Source organism: Lepidochelys kempii, chromosome 2, assembly GCF_965140265.1.
Source record: "Lepidochelys kempii isolate rLepKem1 chromosome 2, rLepKem1.hap2, whole genome shotgun sequence".
Taxonomy (NCBI): Eukaryota; Metazoa; Chordata; order Testudines; family Cheloniidae; genus Lepidochelys; species Lepidochelys kempii.
This window is the reverse complement of record NC_133257.1, coordinates 262,685,203-262,710,027: the sequence shown is the minus strand read 5'-3', so window position 1 is coordinate 262,710,027 and position 24,825 is coordinate 262,685,203. Positions and strand designations below refer to the sequence as shown.

The window sequence follows — 24,825 nt, the reverse complement described above, 5'->3', positions numbered from 1 at the left end:
GGACGTTGCGGCACGGTTACTAGCTGTTTGTCCAAATACAAGTTTAAGTCTCCTAAACTTCAAGTTATTTTATTCCGGGGGGGGGGGGGGGGAGTTTACAAAACTTCCTGTGTAAGTACATTTAAAAAAAACGGGGGAAATTTAAAAGAAAAAAGTGTCAGATTAAAAAAAATTTAAAAAACCAACAAAACCCTTCAGCGCAGTAAAAACACACACGGATAGCAACGTCTTTTAGGCTATTAAAGCAGAAACTGTTCATCTCCAGCTGCCTGGTTTTCAGTTTACTTGCTACGTCACCCCCTGTTTACTTGCTACGTCACCCTCTGCTTGAAACGGACTAGATCCATTGTCCGTTTTTGTTGGACATCATGTTCCAGGCTGCTTTAACCTTGCTGGTTCTCATGCACTAACACAGCGGGTTGAAGACATTCACCTCAGGCAATAGTCAAAACCCAAACAAGATCTCTCTTCTATTACATTCTCTCCCCAAGCTTTTCAGTAAAATTCTGGTTCAACAGGAGGTTCTGTAGTTGACGTTGGTTTTCTAAAATATCTAACTCTGGGCACACAAGTACTTGACAGCGACCTGATAAACATTTCCAAACAAAGGCCTCCATTCTGCAAGAGGTTCGCTTCCCCGGCATACAGTTATCCCCCTGCAGACATACAGGAGGGATCTGTGCACCTGGCTTTAAACCCTTTGTGGGCACAAGACACAGCAGGGCAGGGCAAGCTCAGCAGAATCAGAGAAATAGGCCAGTGGAGCAGCCTTGGCCAAGCTAAGGGCTAGACTCCTCTAAAAAGCTTTACCGGTGTAACTGCAATTATACTGGCATAAGAAAGTGCATATGCTGGTATAAATGTGTCTACACTAGGCATCTATGCTAGGGCATCAGTAGCATAGATAAGGGCATAAAAAAAAACACCCCCACCAACCTCTGGGCTAGATCCTCAGCTGGTGTGAACTGGTACAGTTCAATGCACTCTCAATCCAGTGACTTCACAGCTGCTCTGATTTGTACCAGCTGAGGATCTGGTCCTGTAACTTCAGTTTGGACAGCATCCCTTTAAACCAAGGCCCTAGCAGTTCCAGTCTTTCCTGCACTTCCCTGCAGCTCAGACATCTGAGTCAGTGTCGTGGCGGCCGCTTGGCGTGGCGGTCTGGGGGGGACTCTCTGCCGTTTCCCTGGCCCCTGGAGGGGGAGTGCCGGCTGTGGCGGTCCCTGCTGCCACTCCTGTCATTCCTGTGGGCTGGGAGATGTCGGCGAGGGGGGCTCCCTCCCATGCCCTCGCTGCTGGAGGAGTCCATGTCATGCCGCCGCCTGCCGGGCTGCTTCTGTGCCTCTGGGCCCGGTGATGAATGGCTGTCACGCCAGCCGTCTGCAAGCCGCCGGGAGGATGATGAATGGTCCTTGGAGGGTGGGGCTTCCCGCCTCCTCCTGCAACAGAGAAGATGGGTCAGAGCCTGCGGGTGCAAACCCCGCGGCCCCCGAGAGGGGAAGAGAACAGACCCTCGGAGCAGGAATGGAGACACAAGTGATAAGGGACCAGTCCCTGTATGCTCTAGCCTGGCTGAAAGGATGATGCAGGCAATGCTGAGATACTGCTCTGCACAGGGGAACATAGCCCAGGGAAGAATCCTACCCTGTCTGCATCTTCCCCTTCCCTTGGGCACGATCCCACCCCCAGTCTTGGGGCTGGGCTACGGGGGACCCAATTCTAGGACAACGAGAACAAAGTTCTTCCAAACTAGGGGCCAGGTTCTGCTTTCAGTTACACCCAGCTAACCCTGCTGCCATGCCCAGTGTCAATGCAGTTAACCCTGGATTTACGCCTCTGACAGAGATCAGAGTCTGGCCCTAGAAAAATTCATTCAGGGGGGAGTTATTCTCCTGCAAAACTGTTCACACTCGCTGTTCTGTTAAAGCCAGTTCATTTCAGTCCATGGCCAGGCCTCCAGGCTGGAGTGACAGCAGTGCATTTGTAATCAACTGTAGGTCACAAGGGCTGCTGGATGCATAGGGGACACCCAGGGAAATCTCCCTGATCTGCACAATGCTCATCAGCATGCCCTATGGTTTGCATACAAAGCACAGAGCCCCTCAGCTGAGATTTAACAGCTGCTGCTATGGAGAGGCCGCCTATTCCTGGGACTTCATTTCTTTTGCCGCAATATACTCCAGGACGTTTACTGCTATTAACACGTGGGGTTAGCGTAAGCCATCACCACTAGCTACACTGGCAGATCCTCTGGGGAAGGGTGTGCTGCACTGCCTTGAAATACCCCGTGCTCCCTCACCGACATTGGCCAGGGCTCTCCATGCCACTGGTACAAGCCAGCAAGGTGCCCCTGGTGACTTGGTTTTGAAAAAGGCAGCATGGGGGCTCGAGTCAGACCACTGGTGAAGGGACAATCTCCACGTCACCACATTCACGGCATGGGTAAGGGGTGTTAAATGACCCCAATGAGCCAGCGGGAGAAGAGACAGACTGCTGGCGGTCCCCTCTGGACACGGCCAGTTACTCTGTAGTCTACACGGGAAGGAATATTAAAAAAAAAAAAAAAAAAAAAAAAAAAGCAGCCGGGTTGGTAGGCTTGTTTCTGGGATTCCACGGACATGTCCCTTATACAGAGTGCGGCAGCTCTTGGCTCACAGCGCCCTCGTGTGTTAAGTATTTGCAAATGCGTCAAAAAAAAAACGTGAATGCACTAAAATGTAACCTTCACACGCCAGGTAAGCATGGGCCAAATGAGAAAAGCCCTTGGGACCCCCTAGTTCTGATCTCACACAGGTGTTACCCCTGGGTAATGCCATGATCCTCAACTGAGTTACTCCTGGATTACACTGGTACAAGCGAGAGGAGAATGTAGGCTTGTTTATGCTAAGAACTATCCGCACTGACTCCCGTATACTGTGTGTGTGGATTGTGGTGAAGGCTAAGGCAGTGGGTCTCAAACTTTTGTCCTGGTGACCCCTTTCACACAGCAAGCCTCTGAGTGCCACCCCGCTTATAAATTAAAAACACTTTTTAAAAAAAAAAAATATTTAACACTATTATAAATGCTTGGAGGCAAAGCGGGTTTTGGGATGGAGGCAGACAGCTCGTGACCCTCTCCTCCACATGGACAAACCTCAAGACCCCCAGTTTGAGAACCCCTGAGCTAGCGAGTCCTAGTCCTGAGCCAACACCCCATTGTGTGAGGAGCTGTACAAAAGCAGAACAAGACGACAATCCCTGCCACCAAAAGATCTTACAAACTATTCTGTAAGATATTAATATTGAAACAAAATGTTCTAACCGTGGCTTCTCTCCTGCCATATGGGGTACAGGTTTCAAACAGTGCGTAGAGAAATACTTAAAAAAAAAAAAATTAAGAGCAGGATCTTGTTTTTAAATGAGCAAATAGCTAAATACTACCTAGACCCCGCAATTATACTGTAAGTTACAGTCAGACCAAAGTCTCTGTCTATCCTTGATCCAACATCCTGTAGCCATGGTTCTCAGTTCAGCACTGGAGAGATGCAGGCTGGTTTGTAGCATAGTATTACAGCAAGAATCCATTCTAACACCACTGATTAAAATCAAAGAGGTGTTCTGCCCTGGACTCTGGAGTCTGAGATGTGGCACGCTCGGTCGAATGGTCCAAGGAGCAGTGTGCTATAGACTGCATGGAGAGAGAAGTCATTTAGCGCTTAATGGATGGACGATTTGTACTGGTGCTTGTTTGGGGGCATAGCTAGTACGGAAGTTAATCTAAAGCTGCTACACAGAGGGCTGGGGAAGAGGATGACGCACTGAGATTGGCAAGAGGCCCAGAAAATACCTACCCGCCACAACAGAAGAGCGCTCAGCAGGTTACTCCATTGAATGTTTGCATTTCAATCCCCACTAGAGAGGGCGGGGGGGCTGGCTCGGTACGACATGCCAATCCACAGCACCAATGCCCCCCCCGAGCCTTTTTACTACCCGGGGAGCTAGCAGAGAGACTCTCACGTGGTGGGGTCCAGCCACACCTGGAGCAGCTGCCGCACGTGGGCTCACGGCATTGTACAGGTGTGGCACAAATCAAGGTGCTACCTGACCCAATGCTGCTAATGTCAGAGAGTCTTCACAACAAGCGTCCTACCCCGGGGAGCAAATCCAACTACCGTGCATCGAGCCCCAGCTTTAGTCAGTCACGGCTAATGCAACACCCCCTTCCCCGCCTCCACCCACGGCCAATCTGTGAAGCTAGGTCACAAGAAGAAAATGAAGTGAGCTGTAGCTCACAAAAGCTTATGCTCAAATAAATTGGTTAGTCTCTAAGGTGCCACAAGTCCTCCTTTTCTTTTTGCAGATACAGACTAACGCGGCTGCTACTCTGAAAGAAGAAAATGGTTTCCCTCCCGCCCCCACTCCCATGACACACACACTCTGACCTCCCTTGTCTGGGGAAAGGAGAGAGCACAATGCAGCAGACACACTTGCCACACAAAGGCTGCGGCAGGGAGGCTTTCCAGGCTGCTTGTTTTCTACGCACTTTCTAGCGACACAGCTGTGTCGCTACATGCCAAGAGCTCTCCCTCTGACAAACAAAATCCACCCCCAACGGGAGGCAATAGCTTTGTCAGCAGGAGAGCACTCCGGCCGACAAAGAACTGTTCACACCGGTGCTTCTCTTCGGCAAAACTTTTGTTGTTCGGGGGCTGTGTGGGGGGGTGTTTTTCGCACCTCTGAACTACAAAAGTTTTATTGATGAAAGTGCAGGGTAGTCAATGCCTGAGTTTGAGCCCCTTCCTGACCCTGCAGCTCACAACACAGGAGTAACTGAGTGAAATTCTCCAGCCACACAGAACGTCAGAAGTTGGTCTTGGTGTTATAACACTGGACTCGGACGACATGATTTCAATTCCCAGGTCTAATATCAACTTCCTCTGTGATCTGGAGCTCTGTGCCTCAGTTTTGCCATCTACAAAATGGGGCTATAATACCTAACACACTTCATGGAGCTATAATATCTAACACACTCACAGGTTATACAGGAGGTCAGACAAGAAGATCTAATGGTCCCTTCTGGCCTTGGAGCCTATGACTGCCCTTGTGTTTGTACAGTGCCTAGCAAAATGGGGTCCTGATCCCTGACTGGGGTCTTTAGTTGGTGTTGGCCCTGCTTTGAGCAGGGGGTTGGACTGGATGACCTCCTGAGGTCTCTTCCACCCCTAATCTTCTATGATTTTAGACACTGCCATGAAAGAGAAAGATAGCAGCAGCTCTGGTACCTTTCCCCATGATCTGGAGAGGGGGAGGAGGTGGTGGTGGCTGCTTCTTTCTTGTGATGTTTCTCCTTTTCCTTCTCTTTCTTGTGTTTTTTCTTCTTTTTCTTCTTCTTCTCCTTTTTGGATTTCTTGCTGCTCTCGGGCCTGCACGGTTAAAGAAACAGGGAGACATGCTAACGGCACCAGCACTTCTTTGAAAGCGCAGCTGCATTCGCTGACCAGGGGCAAGTTGCCAGGTCTCAGCCCAGTGCCTGTCCTCAGTGGCTCACTGCTGTGGATCACTCCATGAAAGTTTTGCAAGAACGGATTAAGCCCTGAGCTGCTCACCAGCTGCTGCAGCTATCTAATAATCTAGCTGTGTGACTGGTTGATTCACGCACATGGTATTGTTTCTTCCACACGATTGGTTAGCCCAGTGATTCTCAACCCGCGGGCCGTTTGCGGCCCAATCAGTGCCCAGTTGCAGCCCGTGTGACATGCTCAGGGGCATACAGGTAGCATTTATAGTGTGCGGATGCGGCCCACATAACACAGAGAGCTGCAGGTGTGGCCCACCATGGTAAATAGACTGAGAACCACTGGGTTAGCCTCATCTTTATGAAACCACTTCTGCGCGGAAGGAAGTTAGTTTGGGATTAAACGAATCCGAGCTGCTAGCTGCAACTTTGCAGATGTCCACACGCAAAAGGCTTTGCTGGCAGGGAGCTCTGTGAAATCAAAGTGGGTGCAGACGCAGTCAGAGGGGAATCTGATTGACAGAGACACCCGGCTGTGGGTGAACAGCGTCTCACGATAGCCCACCGCAGCTCCCGCTGTGCGTCAAGCATAAGTGGGTTGCTCTTACCATGCCTCTTCCGCCTTTTCCTCCTTGCCCACCTTTCTCTTCGCCCCTGAGGCCTCCGGACTGTTTGCCGCTCTCTGATGCTAGATTTTCACAAGACAAAATGATGCACGAGACCGTCAGGCTGAGCGTGCCCATGGTTAACAACACAGAGCAGGTCCCACTGTATTATTGAGCAATACCAAGATTAAACAAGGTGGCAACGTAGCTGGGGGGCGGGGGGGGGGTGGGGGTTGGGGGCAGGGCTGGCAGCGTGGAGCTCCTTCGTTCTCACTCCGACGCCAATTCCCTGCTATGTGGCGCTGTCCACTGCACATAAAGGTTACACCCTGCGAGTTAGGTCACAGCCATGACAGCGCTGGGGCGACAGCTGGTGCTGACCGGCAGTGCCCCCCTGCAGGAGGGCAAAGTGGCACCATCTTAGACCCTTGCTCTAGGGATCTTCTCTCTCGCCCTCAAGCTCCTCCCAGCCACGACCTCAGCTTCTCCTTGCATTTCTACTCCCCCCCCCGCATCTATTACCCTCCAGCTCTCACGTCTATCTACCCATGGGGCGGTTAGGGTTACTACACCAACTCGGCCGCAAGAGCAAACCCCAATGCTCACAAGAAGGGATTTGATATTGTAGCTCCCGCTTCTCAGCCCCAGAACTGGGCTGACCCCAAGCCAAACTCTCCTGAAAGTTGGGGGATGTGTCCGTATCGAGGGATTTGCCCTGTTACAAAGATAGGTGCTGGCTGCGAACTTTAGAGTTAGTCTGAAATGCTCCCAGAGTTCAAGAAGGTCAGGGGCCCAGAAAGCCAATTCAGGCTTATTTCTGTTATCCAGGTAATAAAGCTATATCCCTCCTGCCCAAAATCCTGCTCCCATGACATCAGTGACAAAATTCCAGATCCATTTGAACAGATGGAGAAAGGACGGTCTCTAGTAAAAGCCCTGGCCAGGGGCTGAGGACAGTTGGGTTCAATTCCTGCTCTGCCACAAACTTCCTGTGAGAGCTTGGGCAACTCACTTACTCTCTGTGCCTCAGTTCTCCCATGTATAAAACAGGGCCAATACTTCTGTAGCTCACAGGGGTGCTATCAGGATAAAATCCACTAGTGATCAGGAGGCACTCAGATACTAGCGAGGAGGGCCACGTCAGCACCTACACAGACATGCGAGTAGGATCAACCCCTTAAAAAAACCAAACAAAACAAAACACACACCCCAATGCAGCCCTCACAATTTGCACGAGCAATGTGGAATGTGAAACTAACCCCAGAAAGTTACACTCTGGGAGTTTCTCTTGGACGGTAAAAATTAGTGTAGACGCAGCAGGGATCAAGCCTCTCCTATGCTCTGCAAAGCACCTAGCATGCAGAATGACGAGCACAGGGTGGAAAGACTTACAGTAAAAACAGAAAGCCCCAGTTTGGCAGCCTCTTTGTCCTCTTTGGAGAGCATCATTCTGCCAGCACCACCACTGGGGGGAAAATAAAAAGTAAAGATACACACACATACACGAGCGTACTGCAGGATTTTCTCTAGTCACCATGAGGGATGCGCCAATGACACTTTTGGAGCAATGCCTACTGGTTAAAGCAGGGGACTGGCAGTCAAGAATTCCTGAGATCTGTTCCCGCTCGGCTACTGAGTGACTGCGTCATCTTGGGAGAGTCATTTAACTTCTGTGCTGCCTCAGTTTCCTCTTGGGGCATGAGGATTCATCAGTGTTTGGAAAGGCCTTTGAAAACTCTCTGATGAATGCGCTAGACCGGGGCACAGTATTACTGTTATTACTGTTAGCTTTTTTGACTACTGCTGTGCACTGAGCAGATGCAGAGAACTATCCACGATGGTTCCAAGATCTCTTTCTTGAGTGATAACAGCTAATTTAGACCCCATCATGTTTACGTATAGTTGGAATTATTTTTTCCTCGTGTGTATTACTTTGCACATATAAACACTGAATTTCATCTGCCATTTTGTTGCCCAGTCACCCAGTTGTGGGAGAGCCCTTTAACTCTTCACAGTCTGCTTTGGACTTAACCATCTTGAGTAATTTCGTATCATCTGAACATTTTGCCACCTCGCAGTGTATCCCCTTTTCCACATGGTTTGTGGTTTTGGGGTCACCAGATTTCCTGCTTTAGCCACCAGAGGTTCTAAAGAGCAGGGAAAAGCACTGGAATTCTTATGCTAGTGGAAAATAGCCCCATACCTGGAACTCCCCAGCCCCAAGACACGGTCTGTATCCTTCTCATTGCGCTCTGCTCCGTCACGCTTACAGACCTCAGCGAGATCCTAGGAAGGAACAGGTTAGAAGGAGCAGTAAGTCCGTGGACCTGACCAGTTAACCACATCCATGTATTAGAAGAACTGGGAGCGCTGAATTCTTCAATACTGTATTTTCCATAGTCAGGAGCACCCCTTGTGGAGCACTCAGGTGACCTGTATGTCCCCAGACTGAATGGAAATAGGAACAAGCTTTCAGTTGACTAAACCATGAGGCCCCACCATCACCACCCCATTTCTATGGCCCTTTTCAAGCAGCAGATCTCAATGCACTTTGCAAAGACAGGCCCCGATCCTGTAATGGACAGCAACAGGGCTGACCAAAACGGTCTCGTTGAAGTTAATGCACAAGTGCAGCAAATCCACCCCATTCTGCCAGTGGGATGATTGGGACCATAGGCACAGATCCCAGTGGGGTTCAATCAGGTATGTTCAGAAAGGGCAACTCACACTGACTTATCTGTGCCACATGGAAATTCAGCCTCCCAGGGCATTTTCAGTAGGAGCCCCCCCTCTTTTCCCTTCCCTGTAGGGCACCAGCCGATCGTCACTCTCAGCCCAGGAAGTGGTTATGTTCCAGCACTACTGTTTGTACCTTGTACACAGCTTGTAAGAGCTGGGGAAGCCTCTGAGATCCAAGGGGCTGCGTGTAACACTGGTACTCTGCTAAGCCTACAAAACTGCTGTGGGACAAGCAATCATCCGAGGGAGCAGCTGACTGAGCATGGTCTGGAGGAAACAGCACTAGAGTGGGAGTCAGGACACCTGGGTTCTATTCCTGGCTCTGCCTCTGACCTTCCAGGCAAGTCTGTGCCTCTCCTATCCTCTGCCTGTCTTGTCAGTTTAGACTATAAGTGCTTCAAGGCCGGGTCTGCCTCTCCATGTGTTTGTACAGTGCCTATTGCAGAGGAGTCCTGGCCTCAGTAGGGGCCACTATACAATATTGTTCTATAAATAAATAAGGTCCTGATTGCACAGCCTCTGAGCACTATAGCAGTAGAGCGATTCATGGGCAGTTCACAGAGAGAGGTAAATTCTGCCTAGTACATTTCCAGTGAATCCCTCACTTCCATCTTTTTACGTCTTATTCATCATTAATGTTGCATAGAGGCAGAATTTGAAAGTTAGCAAGTCCCAGTGCAGCGTATATTCACAGCAGTGTATGCTCATTCCCACTTAAGTGCCAATAATGACAGCCAGACTGGGGGGAGGAAGGAGGAGAGAAAAAGAGTTTTAAGGTGTCATCTGGCCGGCAAAACCAATAGAGCTACAAATAATCACTCCCCAGTGGCGTGTACACCATTCAATTTTAGCTCTGCCAGATCCCAAGACCCAGAACTTTAAAAATCACCTCATTCTGGTTACCATCTTGCTAACAACTTCCTAGTTCTGACCTGAGTCCAGCAGCGGATGTCTCTAGAACCAGCTACCCCAACTGAAGCAGCTTTGTACAAAGCACAACTCAACTAAAGCTCAGGAGACACTGGCTATTTAAGTCATGTCAGACTAAGGGCTTGTCTATAGCAGGGAAATTAATTTGGATTACGGTAGGGTGTGAATTTAAAGCTAAATAGCTATACCTGATTAACGCCCTAGGTGGATGCTCTTATTCTGGAATAATCCTTGTCTGTTCAAAGTAACACACTCTTTTTCCAGAGTACGAGTGTCCATAGAGGGAGTTAATCAGGAATAGCTGTTCCAGACTATGTAGACAAGCCCTTAGATTGGGCAAGGAAGCACGATGGTAATCAGAGTGATGTGATTTTTTTTTTAAAAAAAAGAACTGATATTTCATGACCCAGCAGGGCTGGGAACATTTTGGAAGCAGCAGTAGAAATGCTTTATGGACCAAGTGAACTTTCTTAGAGCCCCAGTCATGAATCCAGGCTCCAAAATAAAGTATTAAATGTCAGTAGGCTCATGAGTCAAACCCAGATAACTTGGTATGGAGAGGGCCTGTGGCCCTGCTGGAGCGCCACTTCCCGCTCTCTCCCCTGAATCTCTCGCACAAAGACCCCACCTCTCACACTCAGATGCCTACCGTACCTCTTTGCTCAGGCCCGTGGGCTGTTTCTTCACATTCTTGTAGCCCCTGGAAGAAATAAAATCCAGATGAGTTACAAAAGCAAGCGATGGCTGAATCACCCGTTCCGGGAGAGGGGCTGGGAGAAAGGGAGCGAGACACCAAGACTGCTTCTCCATCGGTTGAATTGTTTGAAGATCACCAGGTCACTAGACGCAGAGTTGCTATTGCCACAAGACTGCAGGGGGGCTCAGGAAGTTGGGACATTTATCCAGTCGAACCTGTTTGGTGCTCACAAATGCATTTTTATGTGGTTCTCAGACACCACGGCGATGGGCACCCTAGAAATATCAGACAGAGCTATTTGCCTACAGTCCCACAACACTAGATAAATTATTTGCATTATGACAGTCCCCAGAGGCCCTAACCAAGATCATGGCCCCATTGCTGCACAAACACACACAGTAAGAGATCAAAGAACTTATTAGCTAGGTAGCCACAACAGAGAAATGGTGGAAGAGGAAGTAGAGGTGACTTGCCCAGCTGTACCTGCAGATTTCAGATCAGATGAACCAAACTTCAAGGTGTCTTTTAAACTGTGGTTCTCAATATGTCATAGGCCTTGGAGAGGTCACCCGTTAGACCCACTTGCCACAGACTTACAGAGCCGCCATCATGGCCTCCTGCTCGGCCAGCCGGACTGCAGCCAGCTCGGCTTCTCGGGAGATCTGCACGTCGCCTTGCTTCCCCTTTGCATACCAGGTGAGGTCTTTGCCCTTCTGCCACCTGCCCACTGGAGCCATCAGGGAGTTGCCTGCCATTTAGAACAAGAGAAGCCTTCAAGAGACCTAAAGTGTTAGGCCAGTATGAAACATCACTTCTAAAACAATGCAACCGGACTAACGATAGATCACGCAGGGCCCAACACATAGGGCACAGCACTGGGAGTCAGGACACCCAGGTCTTCCACTGACCTGGGGGGTGACTGCGGACAAGGCACTTCCCCATCCATTCCTCAGTTTATCCATCTGTAAAATGGGACTACTGATCCTGAACTCCTCTGTAAAGTGCTTTGAGATCTACAGGTGAAAAGTGCTATGTAATATCTAAGTGTTATTCTTGACAAGGTCCATGGTGTGATTCAAGGGCTCCTATATAAGTCTAGGGGCTGATTATTTATTCTGAGGTGAAAAGACAGCATTTGGGCCAATCTGTCCCAGCCATTCAGCTTCCACTAATAGCAAACAATAACGTCTTACATTTCTATAGCACTTTTCATCCTCAGGGATCCAGAAGGGCTTTGTAACTCTATATGCATCGCTGTACTGAAATGCGGCCACCTCTGGGGTGCATGGTGGCAGCCAAACAGCACACAGCACAATGTACAACTTGGGGAGGGAGGGTGGCCAGACCCCAGGGCAAACCACAAAGCCTACAAAAGTTCCATTTAATGAACATACAGGGTGAACAGGACCTCAGGTTTTTATATCACAACAAATCCCAAAGTGATTTAGCAGCAGTACTGACTGTATGAATAGGGTTCACTTTGCCCAGCAGTGAAATTCAGCTACCTGTAGGTTGCTTGCTAAGGGAAGTGGTAAATTCTCCATCAAGTAGTTTCTATAAATGGAGATTGGCCATCTTTTTAGAAACAAGCTGCTTTAATTCCAACCCAAATAATTGGGTTTCCCACAGGAATCACTTGGTGAGGTTACATAGGAGGCCAAATTAGATGGTCAGAATGGTCCCTTCTGGCCTTAAAAATCAATGAAACACAGTAGTGTTTAAGACCACCACCATGACAGCTCTTAGGACATAAAGCAAAGAGCAACACCATCTCCACGTTTATAATATTAACACCAATATTCCCGTGTGTCCAGTTCCTAGTTACCACATGGACATGACATAAAATAACTGTCATAGCTGGTCCCCCTGCGTCGGCAGCCTCAGCAGAGAGACCAAATCCTCCTGTTGGCTCCAGAAGTGGTGCTCTCAGGTTGGGATCGGTGCTCACGGGGGAATGGCAGCAGGGAAGGTGAAAGCATGGTGCCCATGCCATGTGCGTCCTGTAGTATACCAAGGACATCAGCCTCCAGCGCTGCCTGTCAGGCACCTTTCACAAGAGCTGAATTCACACAAGACACTTTATGCAATGACAAGATCAACTCTTACCCAGGTAATTTTCCCTCTGTTTATCCGTCTTCACATCCTCCCAGTTGAACTGGTCCTGCCCACCCCTCACTCCTCCCCTGGAGGAGCCAAACATGGTGCGGGAAGAAACAGCCTGCGGAGCTGGAAGTGAAATCGATCACCACGAGGTGCGCAGATCTCTGCCCTGAGTCGTCCAGATCTAGTAAACAGAGCAGGACAATCCCGAGGGTTACAGACCACATCCGATAGCCAACCAGCTTCCGCCAGACCCACATCATGTCTTCCCCCTCTGGCGCGCGAGCCATGATGGGACGGTGGCAAAGGACTGATTTTCCTAGGGGGGGCACTGACTGCTAGAATCTGCACTAATTCCTGCAGCTGGCCCAGGGTGCTGTGAATGGCAGCTTCCCGTGTTAGCCTGCCCCCACAATACCTCTGTGGGGATTCACCCCCCCAGAGACAGACAGTGGCATTTCAGCTGGAGGTGCCTGCGCTCGTCTGGCTGGGGTTCTACAGAGGATCAAATGAGAGTGCATCCTTTGGGCACCCCCACTTTTTGGCTAAGGCTGGGAGGGAGAGGCTAAGGCTGTTTTCTGCCAGCATGATCTTCCCACTGGCGAGCCTTCCTCCGCCCCTAGGTTTACAGTGGCAGACAGAGGTGGAAAGCTGAGTTGAATCCATTCCACTGTCCACGCAAAGTACTTGGTGGCACCGTCCTAGCCCTAGAGGAGAGCAAGAATAGGTGTCCTGGGGCAGATTCCTTCTGCCATCCAGGCCCTTTGCAGGCTATCCCAAGGCATGTGGGGCAAAAAAGGACACAGGGTCACATCTAGCAGAACACAGGAGTTGCACGCCAAGGGAGACTCTCGGTTCTTGAGGGCACCATCCTGACAGAGAGGCAGTGCAGTGCTTCAGAGGAAGGCAAAACACCCTCATAGTGCCCCGGCAGATTTTTCACTGTTGTATATGAGGAGGAGAAGCTCTTCCTGACCCCCGTGGCAATCAGCTTGTGCCCTGAAGCATGAGATTTGATCCACCCCATACCTCAGCATGTAGAGAGCTATTGGTATTTTTATACTGCGCCGTGAACACGAACACACACACATACTATTTTGCAGACTCCCGGAAACACAGAGTTCCTCCCAGGAGAGGCCTCACAGGAGACAGAAGCGACACAACCTGCTTTCCCCACAGTAACAAGGAACAAACCTCTGTGACACAGAGTTCCTCTAGGTTTTCCATCTCTTTCCATGCAATGACCAGCCCCCAAGTCTCCCTCCCAAGCAACATGCCCCCGGGGGAGGGTGTGGAGAAAACTGGCTCTAAATTACCCCTTCCTTTACAGTTCCCAGGATATCCAGGTCTTTCCTTCAGAGTAGCAGCCGTGTCAGTCTGCATTCACAAAAAAATAAATGGAGGACTTGTGGCACCTTGGAGACTAACAAACCTATCGGAGTGGAAGCTTTCGTGAGCCACAGCTCACTTCAGCGGATGCATGCTTTCTTTGCATCTCTGCTTTAGGCCCAAACGCGGCAAGCTCACGCACTCTCAGCCACACCGAGCTGCAGGATGGGGGTCGAGGGCTGTCTTAGGGATGTTTATTTTTGCAGAGCATGTTGTCAGCACAGCCATCAACCATAACAGGGATCGACAGATGTAAGAACAGCTCCTGGACGTCGCCCGGCCCTTTTTTTTTTTTTACACCCAGCTACCGCGTGCAAACATTCCTTATGAGGCAGCAAACCAAATCCTCTCCCTTAGGCCTTTAGACAGGACTCATAAAGCTGGTGCCTTCTTTCTGCAGGCAGCAGAGTTCCTTTCACCAGGATTTTAAACCCAACCACACATGGCTCTAATGCCGGATCCCAACCCCCGCTCCCAGCCACCGCCTCATTACCGGAAGACGCTGCGTGCAGCAGTCAAAGGCGAGCGGGCTCAGTGCCCGCTTCATGCTCCGCCGGCCCGGCGGGGCCCCTGGCTCCACGCCTCGGTCCCTGCAGCGGGGCCCTCCCTTGCAATACCCCAATACCTTGCAATAACCGGCACTGCAAGCAAAGGGAACCCCCCCCCTCGGGGCGGGGCTGAGCCGCTTCCAGCCCGCGCCAAGGCGGCAGAACGCGGGTCCGCCCCGCGCCGGACCCGAACCCGCCCCCGGGACGGCGACTCGCGAGAAGCCGCCGCAGGGCTACCAGCGTGCCTAGGGAGCTACCACTGCGATGGGCAGCCGCGCGCGGGGGGGAGGAGAGCGCAAGCTGTACCAAGTGGCTGCAGGGGCGGGGGTGCGCAGGCAGCAACTCGGCGCCTTCGGGTGGAGAAGGGAGCCCACAGCGCTTGCCCCCGCCCGGGCGGGGAGGCCGCGCGAGCCTGCAGGGGCTGTGCGCGCGCGCGCGAGTGACTTCGTGCCTCTGGAGTCCAAGGGGGCTGCTCCGTGGGCAAAGGCAGCCGCGCGTGGGTGGGTGTGTAAGGAGCTGAGTGTAAATTTACACCCCCAGGGGAGTTTCAGCCCCTGCATTTGCAAGGTATTGACCCAAAGCGGTGACAGCTCTGAGTCCCCCGTGGACAAGTCAGTGTTGTTATTAACCACCGCTCCCCTTTGCCGGGCTGTTGTGAGGATTACACGAGGTTCCTAAAGCTCTGAGAAAATGCAAAACACAACGGATTAATTGATTTGCGATGGAAGACCCTCATAAAATAAACCAGATTAGTAGGAGGTAGCTGTGTAAGTGTGTATCCACAAAAACAACACGGAGTCCCGTGGCACCCAACTCCTTGGTTTTTGCAGATTAATTGGAAAGGCCCTATAAAATATGAATAGATAAGACCCTATACAAATAAACCAGATGCATATAAAAGGCCCTATGAAACATATGTTAATATATAAGACTATAAAATAAACTGGATGTATACGAAAGGCCGTATGAAATATATAATGTATGAATATAAGATCCTATAAAATAAACTAGATGCATATGTATGGCCCTATGTGATATACAATATGAGACCCTATTAAATAAACTAGGTGCATATAAATGGCCCTATGAAATATATAGTATATGGGACCCTATAAAATAAACCAGAGAGTTACATATGCAAGATAATTCACTTTTGAAAATTTTAGATTTAGGATTTTTGTTTAAAGATTTATATATATACAAAATGTGTCAGAGTATGATGAGAACAACTCTGGGTGGGTTTCAAAAGGGGGAGAACCCCCCACCTGTTCTAAATCCCCAAAACGCCAGGCTGGTCAAAATAATTGAGTTTATATTGACAAAGTGAGGAAGCTTTCGGTAGGTCAGAAGGCCTTTCCCAAGATGGAGAAGTGTAATACGTTTGAACTAACCAGTCCTTCTCAAGCACACTTAGTTGAGATGACTTGTTTCTATAAGACTGGGGAGTAAGGCTATGACTACACGGTACTTTTGTTGGTAAAACTTTTGTCAGTCAAAGGTGTGAAAAAAACACTTGCCTGACTGACAAAAGTTTTACTGATGAAAAGCACCCAGTGTGGACAGTGCTTTGTTGGTGGGAGATGCTCTCCCGCAGACAAAGCTACTGCCACTCGTTGGGGGTGGTTTTAATTTGCTGGCAGGAGAGCTCTCTCCTGCCGGAAAAGAGCAGCTACACAGGAGACCTTACAGCGGCACAGCTGTGCCGTTGTGCGGTATGCAGTATAGACACAGCCTAAGAAAGAGCTTCCACATACTCTCTGATATTCTTCCAAGGGAGAGTTGCCTAATGCTTACAGAAGAGGCTGAGCATCAGGACTCTTCTATTCCTGGTTCAGTGTGATCAAAGGCATGTCCCTTAGGCTGGGATTTTCAAAGGAGCCTAAGGGAATTAGGTGCTTAATCCCTACTGAGTCAGAGCCTTAAATGCCCTATACCTAACTTTTCCTAACAGCTAAAATAAGGAGAATAATATAGGTAGGAATAAGAACAGGAGTACTTGTGGCACCTTAGAAACTAACAAATTTATTAGAGCATAAGCTTTTTTGGCTACTGCCCACTTCATCGGATGCATAGAATGGAACATATAGTAAGATAGATAGATAGATATACACATACATACATACAGATAAGTTGGAAGTTACCATACAAACTGTGAGAGGCTAATTAGTTAAGACGAGTTATTATCAGGAGGAGAAAAAACACGGCTGCTACTCTGAAACCTGTCATAGGCAGGAATGGTTATAAGATGTTATTCCTTAGTGTTTGTAAAACATTTTGATAGCCTCAGGGAAGAAGGGTTTCAGAGGGGTAGCCGTGTTAGTCTGTATCAGAAAAACCAACGAGGAGTCCTTATGGCACCTTAGAGACTAACAAATGTATTTGGGCATAAGCTTTCGTGGGCTATAGATGTGCTTGTTATTGGTTGCTAATAATAAAAACATTTTTTTAGAACACTTGTCATCCATAGATCTCAAAGCCCTTTACAAAGGAGGTCAGTGTCATGAGTTCTAGACCAGTGCACTATCCATTTGACCACACTGCCTCCCTACAGCCATTGGGCTGTGAAGGCACATTACTGAATGCTTGTTGGAACATCAGGGTCTTTACTAATTCCACACTTCTCATCTCATCCTCGTCCCTGGGAGTCTGATGTAGCTCCCTGATCAAATCAGTGAAAAGATTCCTATATTTATTTATTTCACCATCCGAACAAAAGCCATTTGTGACCAGGGTCCCAAGGGAGCCAACTGAGGTCACTCAATTAGGATGAACTGCAAAGAATGGGGCAGGCTAAGCCCCAGTTTATGAACGCCCAGCCAGCCAGTTAGCTGTAAAATCCCTCTTGGTGTCTGTTCTCTGCTTGCTTTACCTGTAAAGGGTTAACAAGCCCACAGGTAAAAGAAAAGGAGTGGGCACCTGACCAAAAGAGTCAATGGGAAGGCTAGAACTTTTAAATTTGGGAAAAAAACTTTCCCTTTGTCTGTTGTTCTTTGGAGAAGGAGATACAGAGGAGCAATGCTGTAAGGCTTGAACCAGGTACGAAAATTCATCTTCCATACCTAGAAGAAATTATTTGGATAGGGAATGTTTAGACAGTAACAATCAGGTTTATTTTTTATTTTGGCTTGTGGATCTCCTCTGTGCTTTTGTTTGCTTGTAACATGGAATGGCCCTAATTACCATTCACAAACTTTCTAACATTCTTTAAAGGTTGACTCTCGGGTATTTGACCTGCAAGCTGCTTAACCCTTTCTGGCCATGTGTCAAACTTGTATAAGAGCCGTTGCAATTATATAACAGTGGTAGTAACAGTGGTTTGCATGGTCATATTTTAATCAGACAACATCACACCATTGCTTCAAGCTTCTGTCTGTAACTGATCATCATAATATCATTGATTTTGTTTTAATTCTTAGTTTTACAGTAATGGTAAAAGGGTCATGAAAATTGTTACATTTGAAAAAGGACTGACCAACCAGAAAAGACTGAGATATGTTAATCTGGGCCCTTAAATTCCTAGATTTGTTTCTTAAACATGTACCTCCAGTAGGTAATATGACCCAGATCCTTAATGGTATTTAGGCACCTAATCCCCATTTATTAATTGGGAGTTAGGTGCTTAAACACCTTTAAGGATCTGGGCCTATGTTCTTTAACCAGGAATTTTCATAAGAACAGCCATACTGGGTCAAACCAATGGTCCACCTAGCCCAGGTCCTGTCACTGACAGTGGCCAGGGCACTTTCAAGTGATCCATCCCCTGTCGCCCAGTTCCAGCTCTCTGGCAGTAAAAGGTTTAGAGACACCCAGAGCACGGGGTTGCAACCCCTGACTATCTTGGCTAATAGCCATTGATGGACCGATCCTCCATGAACTTATCTCACTCTTTTTTGAACCCAGTTATATTTTTGGCCCTCACAACCACCCCCAGCAATGAGTTTCCCAGGCTGACTATGCATTGTGTGAAGAAATACTTTAACCGCTGTCTATTAATTTCATCAGGTGGACCCTAGTTCTTGCGTTATGAGAAGAGGTAAATAACTCTTCCTGATTCACATTCTCCACCCCATTTATGACTGTACAGCCCTCTGTCATATCCCCCCTTAGTTGTCTCTTTTCTAAGATGCACTGTCCCAGTCTTCATAATCTCTCCCCTTTCAATCAGTTATAACTAAAGCAAAGATTATGTCACAGAATCCGTGAGTTACAAAGACCTCCATGACATTTTCCGCTTTAGCCCTGGTGGGGCCCCTGCAGCTCCCTGCTGCCGTGGGTGGCAGGGGACCCCGCAACTCCCAGCCACTGTGGGTGGCGGGGGAGACCCTGCTGCTCCCAGCTGCCGGGGCCAGCAGGGGGACCTCGGAGCTCTCAGCTGCTGTTGGTGGCAGGGAGACCCCCGCAGCTTTGAGCTACCATGGGTGGTGGGGGGACCTCACAGCTTCAAGATGCTAAGAGGGCAGGCTGGTGGATGCTGGACTCTTCTCACTCCCCATTTTGTCAGAGTTATTTTTAGTAAAAGTCAGGGACAGGTCACAGGCCTCCATGAATTTTTGTTTATTGCCTGTGACCTGTCCCTGGTTTTTACTAAAAATAACTGTAACAAAATCAGGTTTCAGAGTAACAGCCGTGTTAGTCTGTATTCGCAAAAAGAAAAGGAGTACTTGTGGCACCTTAGAGACTAACCAATTTATTTGAGCATGAGCTTTCATGAGCTACAGCTCACTTCATCGGATGCATACTGTAGAAACTGCAGAAGACATTATATACACAGAGACCATGAAACAATACCTCCTCCCACCCCACTCTCCTGTTGGTAATAGCTTATCTAAAGTGATCATCAAGTTGGGCCAAGATTAGAGACCACTTCTGGGTTGGTGTGATGGGGTGCCCACCCCACACAGGACTGGAAGGGGTTAAAACGGCCAGGCCAATTAACGCCATAGGCTGCACCAGGAAGAGGAGGCAGGGAGCAGGGAACTAACAGGAAACAGGCTCAGATGGGGAGGAACAGGTGTGTGGGGGGGTCTGTATAAAGCCAGGTAGCTGGCAACAGAAGAAAGGTGCAGGGAAGTAGGCTGCAGTCAGTCCCTAAGTGGAGGGAGTTGGGAGGCTAGCAAATCCAGAGAGGGAAAGAAGCCAGGAAGGTAGGAGAAGGCTCAGGGGAATAGCAGCAAGGAATAGGAGTGTGACCAGAGGGCCTGTCAAGGTTCCTTCCCCACTCTGAACTCTAGGGTACAGATGTGGGGACCTGCATGAAAACCTCCTACGCTTACTTTTACCAGGTTAGGTTAAAACTTCCCCAAGGTATAAACTATTTTACCCTTGGACTTCCACTGCCACCACCAAACATTTATCTGGGTTTATTTTTATTAGGAAAGCATCATTTGGAAAAGTCTTTCCCCCCCAAAAATCCTCCCAACCCTTGCACCCCACTTCCTGGGGAAGGTTTGGTAAAAATCCTCACCAATTTGCATAGGTGACCACAGACCCAAAACCTTGGATCTTAAGAACAATGAAAAAGCATTCAGTTTTCTTACAAGAAGACTTTTAATAGAAGTAAAAAAGAATCACCTCTGTAAAATCAGGAGGGTAAATACCTTACAGGGTAATTAGATTCAAAACATAGAGAATCCCTCTAGGCAAAACCTTAAGTTACAAAAAAGACACACAGACAGGAATATTCATTCTATTCAGCTCAGCTTAATTTTCTCAGCCATTTAAAGAAATCATAATCTAACACATATCTAGCTAGATTACTTACTAAGTTCTAAGACTCCATTCCTGTTCTGTCCCTGGTAAAAGCATCATACAGACAGACCCAGACCCTTTGTTTCTCTCCCTCCTCCCAGCTTTTGAAAGTATCTTGTCTCCTCATTGGTCATTTTGGTCAGGTGCCAGCGAGGTTACCTTTAGCTTCTTAACCCTTTACAGGTGAGAGGATTTTTCCTCTGGCCAGGAGGATTTTAAAGGTGATTACCCTTCCCTTTATATTTATGACAGGGCCCCTGAGCTGGCATTTGGAGTAGAGGGCTGGCCCAGGTTCCCCTACCAGTCACAGGGAACGTGGTGCAGTTGACACAGTAAATGGAAGACTGCCATTTCCTATGGAGGGACTTTCATACCCTGCAAAGGGGGAATATGTATTGTGACCTGGCCAGAGGGATGAGTCATGAAGAGGAGCCTGCGGTTCCTGGAATAAGAGGGGTCTGCCGCGTGAGAGGATGGGAGAGATGCTGACATCGGAGAGCGCAACGCTCTTCCAGAGCTAATCCCCAGGACAAGGTGTCACCAACAGTGAGTGGACCCTGTGTCAGGTGGTGTTGACTAGGTGTGGAAAGAACTTCATCCAGTATTGCTCAGCCTCATGTACCATGTCCAAAAGTGAGGGAGTGGGAGAGAAGTTAAAGGGAAGGGGAAAATAGGATACCTCCCCCCCCACCACACACACATTTAAAAAGCGCTTGTGAAAATTACAAGGAAGCCAAAGGGTTAAATGGCAAAGGCACCAAACTCGTTTCTGGGCTGATCTTAACATAGGCCATTAATCTCAGTTTAAAGTCTATTTGCATTAAATGCCATCCCAAAGGAATGCAAGGTCTGTGTTTTGTCAGAGATAATTAGATCTACAGTCTGAACCTTGTGCAGCGACAGCCCCCATGGATCCACACCTGCACACACCGTGTGCATCATATTATTTATCCTTTATTCAGCACCGCAATCTTTACAGATATTAAAGCTCAAACCCTGCTCCAGGGACCTTACAGTTGAAGCCCCCAGTCCTACAAACACACACACCTTTTGCTTTCCTCAGCCCCATTGAAATCAATGAGACGACTACCATGTGAGTCAAGTTAAACATGTGTGTAAGCTTTTGCTTGATCCACTCCTCACTTTAACACGAGGAGCAGCAACTAAGGGAGGAAGGTAGGAGATGGCTGAGCAAGCGCTGCAGTATGAAAAATCATAAGATTGATTGTCGTAGATGCAGCATATCTGTCTCCATGTCAATTTTAGTTTTGCTGCTTATCTGCTGAACAGTTTACTATTGCTGTATGTTTTGTGGGATGGATAGGAGGAGAGGGCTTCTCTCTAAATACTCCTGCTGCTAATAGCTCATCTTAACTAATTAGCCTCTTACAGTTTGTATGGCAACTTCCACCTTCTCTGTATGTATATATATATATCTTCTTACTATATGTTCCATTCTATGCATCTGATGAAGTGGGCTGTAGCCCACGAAAGCTTACGCTCTAATAAATTTGTTAGTCTCTAAGGTACCACAAGTACTCCTGTTCTCTAAATACTGGTTTGGGAGACCTGGGTTCAAGTCCCAGCTCTTATTTTTGCAGAAGTGCTTATGTTATATTCTTGCCTATCACCACAGTATCAGAGTAGCATCCTCAAAGTGTGTATTGAGAACTCTTTATTATTTAAATCAAAACTATTTTGTGAATCCATCTTCCACCTATGAACCGTACCCCTCCCTGCCCACACACTCTCGGTATTTGATCTTTACTATGTTGTCCCCATTTGAGCTTCTGGCAAATGTTACCATTGTCCAGCCCTTGGTATACCACAAGTCCCGCAGGCTTGGAGTCCGTGAAATGCTGTGCTTTCTTAGCTGCCATTGAAGTCAATGGAAACTGTGGGTCCTTCTCACTTCTCAGAATCAGGCTCATTATTTCTCAGTGTAAGCAGGGTCTGAATGAATGCTTCCCTGAGAGCTAGCTGGGAGGGGAAGAGACTATGGGTGTTTTATGTAAATACAGTTTGCTCCTGCTCTGTTTACAGCTGGGCCCAAAGGTGGGAGGGGAGAGTCCCTAGGTCCCCACCAGCAGCTGGGTACGGTACCAGTGCTCAGGTAGGCTAGAGCACTCCAGTGCCAGGTGGGGCTCAGCAGGACTCCAGGGCAGACCCCTTTTGAGGAGCTGCTCCCATGCAGCCAAGTATGATGGGCTCAGTGGCACAGGATCGGGCTCTTTCCAACAGGGGTGGGAGAGAGGAAGCTATGGCAGCCTGTCTGTCCTATGCACTGTATTACAGACTGGGGCAATCAGCTCCTGATCTCCCTGGATCCTGGCCCTGCTGGGGAACGATGGGTCTCTGCTGGCCTTTCACTTGCCCTGGGACCCCTTGGCCAGCTGGGAGCTGGTGGAGAGTAGAAGCAGCAGGAGGCTGTGGGCTTGGAGCTGGACCTGCCTGGCTGCTGGGTGAAGCCATCCCATTACACAGGTCGCCTGGCCCGAGCCCAGCTCACCCTGCTTTGGGGCCCACCAGCGACAGCTCCGAATTGCCAGCCAAGGAGGGCACCAGGCAGCTGGGCTCCAGAGGAAGTGCAGCAGGTCACTGGTGGGAGGACATGCTCAACGAGCCAAGGAGGTCAGCTCCCTGGGGAGAGCCAGAGCATGCATCCCAGCAGGAAGGGGGCCCTGGCCTGTCGCTGACTCACGGGCACAAACCGTCAACACCAGCTGAGGCCCCAGCCTGGACCTGCTGCAATGCCCCTCCCCCGGCCTGAACCTAGTCCCAGCCCAGACCTGTGGGGGAGGGGTGTCTATCCTGCAGCCCCAGCCCCAGCGCTGCCGTGGTGGTGAGAGGTGATTCTCCCCACCAGCCCAGCTGCTGCTGCTGGAAGAGCGAGCTGTAGGGAGTCCTCTCTCTGCCGTAGCCCCAGAGAACCCTCCTGCACCCAAAACCCCTCATTCCCAGCCCCACCCCAGAGCCCGCACCACCTGCACCCAACCCTCTGCCCCAGCCCTGAGCCTCCTGCCACACTCTGAACCGCTCAGCCTCACCCCCATGAACTTTGTTATGTGCACCACTATGGAGGCGCTAAGAAAAGGAGGACTTGTGGCACCTTAGAGACTAACAAATTTATTTGAGCATAAGCTTTCGTGAGCTACAGCTCACTTCATCGGATGCATTCAGTGGGGAGATTTATATACACAGAGAACTGAAACAATGGGTGTTACCATACAGACTGTAACCAGAGTGATCAGGTAAGGTGAACTATTACCAGCAGGAGAGCCGGGGGGGGGGGGGGGGACCTTTTGTAGTGATAATCAAGGTGGGCCATTTCCAGCAGTTAACAAGAACGTCTGAGGAACAGTGTGTGTGTGTGGGGGGGGGGGGGAGGAGAGAATAAACATAGGGAAATAGGTTTGAATAGAGACTGGGAGTGGATGGGTCATTACACAAAGTAAAACTAAGTTAATTGTATCCAGTTTGCAAATTAATTCCAATTCAGCAGTCTCTCCTTGGAGTCTGTTTTTGAAGTTTTTTTGTTGAAGCATTGCCACTTTTAGGTCTGGATCAAGTAACCAGAGAGATTGAAGTGTTCTCCAGCTGATTTTTGAATGTTATAATTCTTGATGTCTGATTTGTGTCCATTTATTCTTTTATGTAGAGACTGTCCAGTTTGGCCAATGTACATGGCAGAGGGGCATTGATGGCACATGATGGCATATATCACATTGGTAGATGTGCAGGTGAACGAGCCTCTGATAGTGTGGCTGATGTGATTAGGCCCTGTGATGGTGTCCCCTGAATAGGTATGTGGACACAGTTGGCAACGGGCTTTGTTGCAAGGATAGGTTCCTGGGTTAGTGGTTCTGTTGTGTGGTGTGTGATTGCTGGTGAGTATTTGCTTCAGGTTAGGGGGCTGTCTGTAAGCAAGGACTGGCCTGTCTCCCAAGATCTGAGAGAGTGATGCGTCGTCCTTCAGGATAGGTTGTAGATCCTTGATGATGCGTTGGAGAGGTTTTAGTTGGGGGCTGAAGGTGACGGCTAGTGGCATTCTGTTATTTTCTTTGTTGGGCCTGTCCTGTAGTAGGTGACCTCTGGGTACTCTTCTGGCTCTGTCAATCTGTTTCTTCACTTCAGCAGGTGGCTATTGTAGTTGTAAGAATGCTTGATAGAGATCTTGTAGGTGTTTGTCTCTGTCTGAGGGGTTGAAGCAAATGCGGTTGTATCGTAGAGCTTGGCTGTAGACAATGGGTCGTGTGGTGTGGTCTGGATGAAAGCTGGAGGCATGTAGGTAAGTATAGGGGTCAGTAGGTTTCTGGTATAGGGTGGTGTTTATGTGACCATCGCTTATTAGCACTGTAGTGTCCAGGAAGTGGATCTCTTGTGTGGACTGGTCCAGGCTGAGGTTGATGGTGGGGTGGAAATTGTTGAAATCATGGTGAAATTCCTCAACGGCTTCTTTTCCATGGGTCCAGATGATGATGATGTCATCAATGTAGCGCAAGTAAAGTAGGAGCATTAGGGGACGAGAGCTGTGGATGCATTGTTCTAAGTCAGCCATAAAAATGTTGGCATATT

At 48.8% G+C, this 24,825-nt stretch overlaps 1 protein-coding gene across 1 annotated transcript; it reads right to left on the bottom strand.

Annotated features, from left to right (window-relative positions):
* Positions 1 to 504: 504 nt before the first annotated feature.
* On the bottom strand, positions 505 to 14,744 carry C2H1orf35 (chromosome 2 C1orf35 homolog). Its single transcript, XM_073334832.1, is given in 11 exon segments — positions 505 to 1,143; positions 1,145 to 1,439; positions 5,262 to 5,402; positions 6,103 to 6,182; positions 7,492 to 7,564; positions 8,303 to 8,385; positions 10,423 to 10,468; positions 11,063 to 11,213; positions 12,572 to 12,749; positions 13,882 to 13,942; positions 14,448 to 14,744. Coding segments are annotated over 9 exon segments (990 nt in total). The 5' UTR covers positions 12,666 to 12,749; positions 13,882 to 13,942; positions 14,448 to 14,744; the 3' UTR covers positions 505 to 1,116.
* Positions 14,745 to 24,825: the final 10,081 nt, after the last annotated feature.